The sequence below is a fragment of the Hippocampus comes genome, unplaced genomic scaffold (assembly GCF_001891065.2).
Source record: "Hippocampus comes isolate QL1 unplaced genomic scaffold, H_comes_QL1_v1.1 scaffold1051, whole genome shotgun sequence".
In the NCBI taxonomy this organism is placed as follows: Eukaryota; Metazoa; Chordata; class Actinopteri; order Syngnathiformes; family Syngnathidae; genus Hippocampus; species Hippocampus comes.
The window spans coordinates 47,083-55,317 of NW_017805521.1; the positions used below are offsets into that span (position 1 = coordinate 47,083).

Here is an 8,235-nt window from a genome sequence, read left to right on the forward strand (position 1 = left end):
AACGGCACCAATTTGCCGGTCAAGTTTGAAATCACTGTCCAGTTTAAGGCTTGGGCCTTACACAGTTTGAGACTGTTGACTTAGGATAAGGAGACAGGAGGCCCAAGTCTACACGATGGGATGTACAAGGGCCAATGGGTCCAAACAGTGTCACCTCTGTCTTCTTTTCATTGAAAGTCAAGAAATTTTGTGCCATCCAGGTTTTGATTTCTTCCAGGCAGGATAGAAGTGGCCTTAATGAGAAGGCGTCTTTTTTGCTCAGTGGGACATAGATCTGGCAGTCATCTGCATAGCAGTGGAAGGAAATACCATATTTCCTTAAGATGGAACCCAATGGGAGCAGATACAGCAAGAACAGCAGAGGCCCCAGAATTGAGCCCTGTGGAACACCACATGACAGGGGAGCAGTGCGTGACTCACAACAGCCAAGGCTGACACAAAAGGTTCTGTCAGCTAAATAGGACCTAAACCACTCAAGAGCGCTACCGCCAATGCCCAGCAAGTGCTGCAAACGAGTCAGCAGAATACTGTGATCCACTGTATCAAATGCTGCAGTTAAATCCAATAAAACTAGACACACGTAGTCTCCAGTGTCATTTGCCAGCAGGATGTCATTAGAAACGCGTAACAGGGCTGACTCCGTGCTATGCATCGTCTTGAAACCTGGCTGGAAGACCTCCAAAATGTTATGTTCATCCAACAAAAATTTCAACTGCATGTGCACCACTTTTTCCAGAATTTTTGAAATGAAAGGCAGTTTGGAAATGGTCCTGAAATTTGACAGCACATCTGGATCAAGACCAGGTTTCTTGATCAAGGGTTGGACCACGTTTGATGAGTATGTACCTGTTGTGTGCCTATCTCAGCCGTCATTTCGCCTTGAGAATCAGAAAGTTCCTTTGCTTCTCCTCCTGCCTCCTCTTTCATCGGGAGCTGCTCCTCCTCACAATCCACGTCCTGGATGGAGCTTTCTGAAAGTCCCAATGGTGGGGCAGAGTGCCAAAGGGGTGCTTCCGTGGGCTCATCTTCAGTTTGCAAAGGTGGTGCTGTCGTCTCTGTATTTTGTGTTGGTTTTGTACAATCTTCAACTGGCAAAGAGACAAAACAACTAGATGGAGCAGATATCCTTTGGATATCAATAGTGTTCTTGTCCCACCATGAAACCATTAGGTTGCTCAGAGATCTCAAACCCCCTTTAACAAAAAAACCAACAGAGTTCTTGAATTGTGACGTACGTGTGATGAAGTCAATGGCAGCAATGGCCCACTCCTGCTGGCTGAAGTTGCACCTGAATCGTCTCAGCTTGTCGGCGCTTGGTCTGACTGTCTCAGCCAAACTGAAACTGGCAGCAGCTTTGACCCTGGAGAGCAAAGATCGGCGTGGAGGGCAAGACTACCTGGGAAGTGTTCCACTCAGAAAAATCATACCCATTTTGATTGACACAACCACTCTGTGTGACTACTCACTTTGCAATCAACTCTTTGGAATTCTGTGGGATGAGAGACAAAAATAGAGCTGGTCAACACATTTCTTCACCTGTGAGACAGCTGAGACTGTTCAAATGTGACAGTTTGATAGGAACACATTTCCCTTGGTTTAAAATAGAACCAGTGTCCCAGAAAGTTTTGCGTGTTCAATAGAATTGTGTTTTTTCTGCATAGCATGTGGACATAAAGCTTAATGTTGAGCACTAACCCAGGTTCCGTGTCGACAATGCAATGACAATTCTTACGTGGAGGGGCCACAAATGATTATTTTGTTGGTCGATTAATCACAGATAGCAGTAGCAACTCACTTCTCACTCAGTAGATAACTCACTATCTTTCCACTTTCACATCAAGAACATAACCCGGTCCGCATATTTCCACCTACATAATATCAATCGTCTCCGTCCCTCTCCATCCCCTCACACCACCGCTATCCTTGTCCACAGTCTCGTCACCTCCCGTATTGATTATTTCAATTCACTTCTCTTCGGTGTCCATCACAAATTCCTCCATGAACTCCAAATGGTCCAGAACTCCTCAACCCGGATCATCACGAGAACCCTCTCCCTTCATCACATCACCCCCATCCTCCGACAGCTCCACTGGCTCCCTGTCAAACCTAGAATCAACTGCAAAATACTTCTCTATACATTCAAAGCCATCCATAACCTTCCCCCCCCCCAATCTGTCAGGTCTTCTTCAAATTTCCATTCCCTCTCCCTCACTCAGGTCCTCATCCTCCCTCCACCTCTGTGTACCCCCTGCCCGTCTCAGCACGATGGTGTGCAGAGCTTTCAGCCCCTCTGCCCCCAAACTCTGGAATTCACTTGCACCCAACATCCGTAATATTGATTCTCTTCCCACATTCAAATCCCATCTCAAAACCCACCCATCCAAAATCGCATACTCAGCTTAAATTCTTCTCTTCTTTTATTATTTATTATTTTATCTGTGGTTTAATTGTTCTTGTTCTTGATTGTAAAGTGTCCTTTAGCGTTTTGAAAGGCGCTTATAAATAAAATGTTTTATTACTATTATTATTAGCACTTAGTCGACTATTCGGATGATATATAAACCACAGCATAACGCACCAGCAAGCAGCAGCTCTCATATATATTCATCCATTATTATCTCACAGCCTGAATTCTTTAAGTTATGCACAAATTAAAAATGAAGACAATCAAGATAATTGTACATTCAGCTTTGCAGCTTGTACCAGCATTCCTAACATGTTTATAAAGGCAGCATTTTTACAGTAGCTGAATATATTTAGTGCATTTTAAAATGGAACCAAAAAACTACTCTATGCACGATGAATACTATATGTAGTATATTTAAGAACAAAATAAATACTTTGAAACATATTTCACTCTTCACAGGTATCAAGCATTTTCACTAAAAGTAAAAGCCAGAAGAGTTAAATGGGGGGAGAAGCACTCTGCTAAAGAAAACTGAAATAAACACTTTTTTTCTTTTTTTTTAATAGCCTTTATTTATCCAAAATATTTTGCTTTGCTTCACAAAGGGACAAGACACAGGCCATCCCGCCCAATGCTCTGTGCGACTTTGTCATTTGCAGAAACACTTCCGGGGCGACTTCCTGAGCTGCGTAACCTCAAATTAAGCACCATGAGCGGCCTCCTGGCCCAACCATGGGATCACTCGCCCCATCACTGCACTGACTAACAGGCAGCCATGACCCACCATCTGAGGGCCCCCTGCTGGACAGCTCCTCTGGACCGGGGTGGCTCTCCAGCGCTGGGACGGCTGTGCGCGAACATGCCAACGCCCCACAGAGTCTGCTGCCTCGTTGGCACCCCATCCTGGCCCACACACTTAGTTGAGTCTGTGCAGGAGGCAGCTGTGGCATCAACTATCGTTTGATTAACTATGGGGTTGGGGTTCGGTGACTGGACAAGGGCCCACCTCAGTCCAATCTGCTCAATTTGCTTGCTTGGCTTTGTTTATTTACATATTTTTTGTTTCTTGTTTTGTGTGTGAATGTGTGTGTGTGTGTGCGTGCGTGCGTGCGTGTGTGTGTGTGTGTGTGTGTGGTTCACTGCAAATACAGGGTATGTGATTTTGTTTGAAGATGCTAGTTGAGTAATGTTTTGCCAACTGGCTAAGAATATATCAAATCAAATCATAGGCATCCACCAGCTTGCCCATGCCTCTTGAGTGGGAGAAGATTGATCCGTACTGGACTCATGCAGACCCTTAGCAATGGGACCCGCAAGTCGAACAAGGGTTGTGTTTATGTCTGAGTGACGCTAACAAACATTGTACAGTAACACAACCTGAGAGTGTGAGCTGACCTGAACAAAACCTGCCATGTTGGGATCCTCCATTGCACTCACTGCCTTCTCCATCAGCTTCCTGTTGGCCTCCACCTTGTCTCCATAGCAACGAGTAAGCAGTTGGCCAGAGCCGGACTTCTCCACCTCATCCTTGCTAATTCGCTCCGACATGGACTTCGTGGTGACAACACACACACACACACACACACACACACACACACACACACACACACACACACACACACACACACACACACACAAACAAGCAAAGTTCACGTTTTAGTCCTTGATCGCTCTCCAAGGAAGGAACCATACACTGGCGCGAAACTCACAACAAGTCTTTCGTCCAGAATTGAGAACATACGTCTGAACTTGTCGCACACATTTTGTTTTTGAGTCTTGCAGGTCTCCTGTGCAAAACATACAAATATTTTTTTTCTTTTCAAAATCAACAGAGTTCGTGCTCTGAAATCGAATAGCAATGGAAGATATATACAATACAATACATGCTGATTTACATAGCGCTTTCACAACAGCTGGAGCTATACGTCTGTGTACGTCTTGATTTAAAGATGACAATACGCAAAAATCTACAAAAATTGCAAAAATCTACAAAAATTGTAGAAATTGTAACATATGGGGTAACCCATGTGTTACAAACATCGTAGAAATTGCAGCACAAGGGTTACAGAAGGGTTCGTGGTACTATGTATGTATAAGACAATTAGACTACATACGATGCTGCTAACTATTCATAGCCAAGCTTATCAGAATCAGATTTATTGGCCAAGTATGCAAAACCACACAAGGAATTTACTTTGCCAGTTCCACTAAAATCCGTCCAGAAGAACATAAACAAGAGAACAATGACCAACATGGGGGACAGAATGGGAAGCCTGGTGTTTTGTTTTTAAAGCGCCCTAATGTCTTTGATGTGAAAATAAAAAACAGTCAGGAAGAGGAGGGGGAAAAAACCTGACAGAGTCCAACCAATCTCCTTAAATGGGTGGATGGTTTGAGCGTGAGAGAAAAACCTCAGCACATATGTAGCGTACATTGAAAAAGACGGTACAACAAATCTCGAGACTTAACACATCGTGAACGGGGAAGGAGAGGAGTGAAATGCGTCACAACCAGTCAGAGCTGCACATGACGGATGCGCTCAGTTATCTCATCACTTTCATCTCTGTATCACGGTTATTTTACTGTAGTCAATGAAATAACAAAAAGTAAAATTGAAAAAAAACATTTCGTTCTTGATTTTTTTTTTTTTTAAAGAAGGATAACTACGTTTGATTTTTGCAAAATTCACAAAATTAAATTTAATGATACCAAATCATCTTTGTGAATTACTTTATTACATGAGCTTTTCGACTTGATTTTAAATCTTGTTGTTTTGGCTTCCTGCTTGACCGTAAGACAGAATCTGGAGGTCCATTTTTTGTGTGCCATCTCGAAGGGACGTCATCTGTCAAAGTTCTCACAGAACTTGTTATTGTACCCACCCCCTGGAATGTATCAACTCCAAAGTATCAACTCTGCACCTGCAGGTGTGGGAATGAAAACTGAAGAAAGAGTCAACAAAATGGAAAAGACTGTCCCAGGAATGGAAAACGAGATAATGGAATTGGCACGGTATAAAAGAAGGTGGAACTAGAATCTCCAAGGCCAAGTCGAGGCTCATTGAAATATGTCAATATATTGTTCCTCATAACAAAGAAAAGACTCAAGACGTGATTGAGAAAAACTTGGGCCAAGATGAACAACTATCCTCACCTCAGCCAAGACACGTCATCCTACAATTCGCCATGAGGCACTTTAGGGATGTTGCATGGAAGGTTGGGAGTTCCTGGTGACGAGGAAGCTGAAATCCAAGGAAGACCTCACTCCTGAGATGAGGTGGAAGTGAAGTATGGCATACGTTGTCTTGGATGCCTGGCTGCTAAAGGAAACTTTTCAACGCTTACATGGTTCTAATTTGTTGTTTGCGTTTGAATTCTATGCTGGTAATGTAGCTGCTAAAATACATATTCCAAGGTTCACGATCGAGTAGTTAAGTTTATAATGTTTTCTCAGCGTCTGACTTTACTTAAAACATTGATCACAGTCACACACTGATTTTTGGTTCGTATCCCATCCCTTCTCTCAATATGTCTCTAAGGTGAAAATGTTGCCGATACCTCTCGCGGATCATAGAATCATTGTTTAAGAAAGAGTTGTGCTTGTCTGCTACTCGTCAGACGAAGTGGGCCAACTCATTGGAAAAGAAAACAGTCCTCTTCTCCAGAATAAATCGTTGGCTAATGACATCAACTTAAAAATATGTAAAAGCTGGAGAAAATTGGTGTTACATTCACGGACAGTTTGAAAACAGCCATTGTTTCACATGGCCTTCAATCCCTCCATCCATCCACCCACCACTGCAAAAGTGGTTTGTGCGTCTGCCTCACAGTTCTTGTGCTTTGGATTTGAAATGTGGGTTCCTCAGGCATATTAAACAACGATTTGACAGAAAAGACCAAATATGTAAAAATCTAATCACATTGATTTTTTTTTTGTTTGTTGAAAGTTTTAAAACATAGTTGGGACGGAGTAATCCAGAAGTATTCAAGTTACATCACTTTTTATTGTGATACGTGACAAAGTATTTTTTTTTAGTCGGTAACTAGTAACTCTATTGGAATACTGTATATATTTGTTTAAAGTAAACCTCCCACCCCTGCTAATCTCTGTTCCTAAAGATCTAAATTGCAGCATTCCAAACTCTACACAGACAGACTTGTTTTTTGATAATGCAGCCTCAAATTGTTCTGTAAGGGAAAATTTTCAAAGGGATATTGTTTCAAAACCTGCAGCATTTTTTTTTACTGGAACAAGAGATATGAGGATATAGACTGGAAATGTACTTAGTTTTGCCAAGAAAATATTTACGGCAGATTACTTTCAAAATACTTTGTAGGTGTTACCCTGAAATAATGAAGCTACAAATATATATAATATTGACTCTTCCTTTTGTTTTGATATCCCATTTGTTTCGGAACGGTACCGATAAATACTGGCTGAGTGGTAGAGTAGTCATCTCTCAACCCAGAGGTTGGGTGTTCAATCCCCGGCCATTGTGTCCTTCAGCAAGACACTGAACACCAGTTGCGCAGTTACTGTAAATGAGAAAACGCTGTAGAGCGCTTTGAGTACCAAAGCTAGAAAAGAGCTATAATGTATACTGTAAGTCAGTGTTTTTCAACCCGTGTGCCGCGGCACACTGGGCGCGAGACATTGTCAGGTGTGCCGCGGTAAAATACTGTATCCAGTTTGTATGGCTGTGCGGTCTATGGCCTAGAAAGTAATCATGTAGTACCCTCCCATACCGTTAGGGAGCACCAACAGCTAGCCAATTGCCTTGTGTTTCGACGAGAGACAAGTGAATTTGTGACGCATGAATGCAAGACGACGGTGAAACAATAAATATGAAAGATGATAAAATACTGTTTTCTTTGTGTTCATTTGATTCCAATTCAAGCTGTTATAAAGTCATTTTTCAATGTTAAAAATGGTTATAGTAACAATATAACACGTTAATTGTTAAAATGGGGGGGGGGGTACATTTTCAGCTAGTGGTGTGCCGCGAGATTTTTTTCAATGAAAGAAGTGTGCCTTGGCTCAAAAAAGTTTGAAAAACACTGCTGTAAGTGACAGCCCATTTACCGGTCACATTTTTTGGACTGTCTTGAATAATTTAATCAATTCTAAAATTGAACCCAGAATGAAGATCAATTTCAGACATGTTCTTTTTGGGCTATGAAATTTTGATAAATCGGGTTTAGAGAAGATATGTGATCAACCTCCTCTCAATTTTGCCACATTTTCATATTCGCTGTTTAAAATTTGCAAATCAAGAACCAAATGTTGGAGTATTTAAAATGTTCTTGTAAATTTATCTGGATGATGTATGGCAAGCTCTTCTTGAACCCCAAAACGGACCAGAAGACTGTGACACATGGCTTCAACGGCGGCCACGGTGGGCTGGTTCGTAACTTTGACCGGCTCAGGGAGCCTTATTTTAAAGGTTTCCTGACCCGGTGTCAGAGATTTTCTCGGACAAAGTTAAAGAAATGACTCGGCACACAGGAAAATTGTCTTCAATATCGGCGGGAGGGGATCTCTGAGAGCGAACGACGGTAGTTGCTCCGATGATCACACTCTCGGCTCCCTCTCCGCCGGTTCGAACTTTTATTGCAAAATACAAGAAAGACACTGCCCCCGAGATTTGCATACCGCGCCCCCCGGTCCGGCCCCTCGGTAGTGATCTGATCTACCCGAATACACAAGTCACAGACTTTGCTGATGACAAATGTCCACCTGGGCGCGACAGCGGTTCCCAAACTGTCTTTTGGTATTCAACAACTCTTTGTTCCCAATTTGTTCATTCCCACTCTGTGATTGAATCTAGC

The 8,235-nt window shown here is 42.5% G+C and overlaps 1 protein-coding gene and 1 long non-coding RNA gene across 3 annotated transcripts in view; one reads left to right on the forward strand and one right to left on the reverse strand.

Annotated features, from left to right (window-relative positions):
* The window catches only part of LOC109520447 (tripartite motif-containing protein 55-like), a 14,915-nt gene that overhangs the window by 2,025 nt on the left and 4,655 nt on the right, over positions 1–8,235 (reverse strand). The window contains exons 4-8 of one of the 2 annotated variants that reach the window (XM_019877674.1): positions 4,117–4,194; positions 3,803–3,958; positions 1,467–1,489; positions 1,236–1,360; positions 847–1,088 (exon numbers count right to left, since the gene is read on the reverse strand). In XM_019877674.1, coding sequence (XP_019733233.1) covers positions 847–1,088; positions 1,236–1,360; positions 1,467–1,489; positions 3,803–3,958; positions 4,117–4,194 — 624 coding nt within the window. The remainder of the gene's footprint in view (positions 1–846; positions 1,089–1,235; positions 1,361–1,466; positions 1,490–3,802; positions 3,959–4,116; positions 4,195–8,235) is intronic. The other variant, XM_019877675.1, reaches the window with a different exon arrangement.
* LOC109520450 (uncharacterized) overlaps positions 1–8,235 on the forward strand; it is an 11,305-nt gene that overhangs the window by 1,359 nt on the left and 1,711 nt on the right. Inside the window, exon 2 of the long non-coding RNA XR_002169182.1 lies at positions 5,452–5,456. This is a non-coding gene — a long non-coding RNA (uncharacterized LOC109520450). The remainder of the gene's footprint in view (positions 1–5,451; positions 5,457–8,235) is intronic.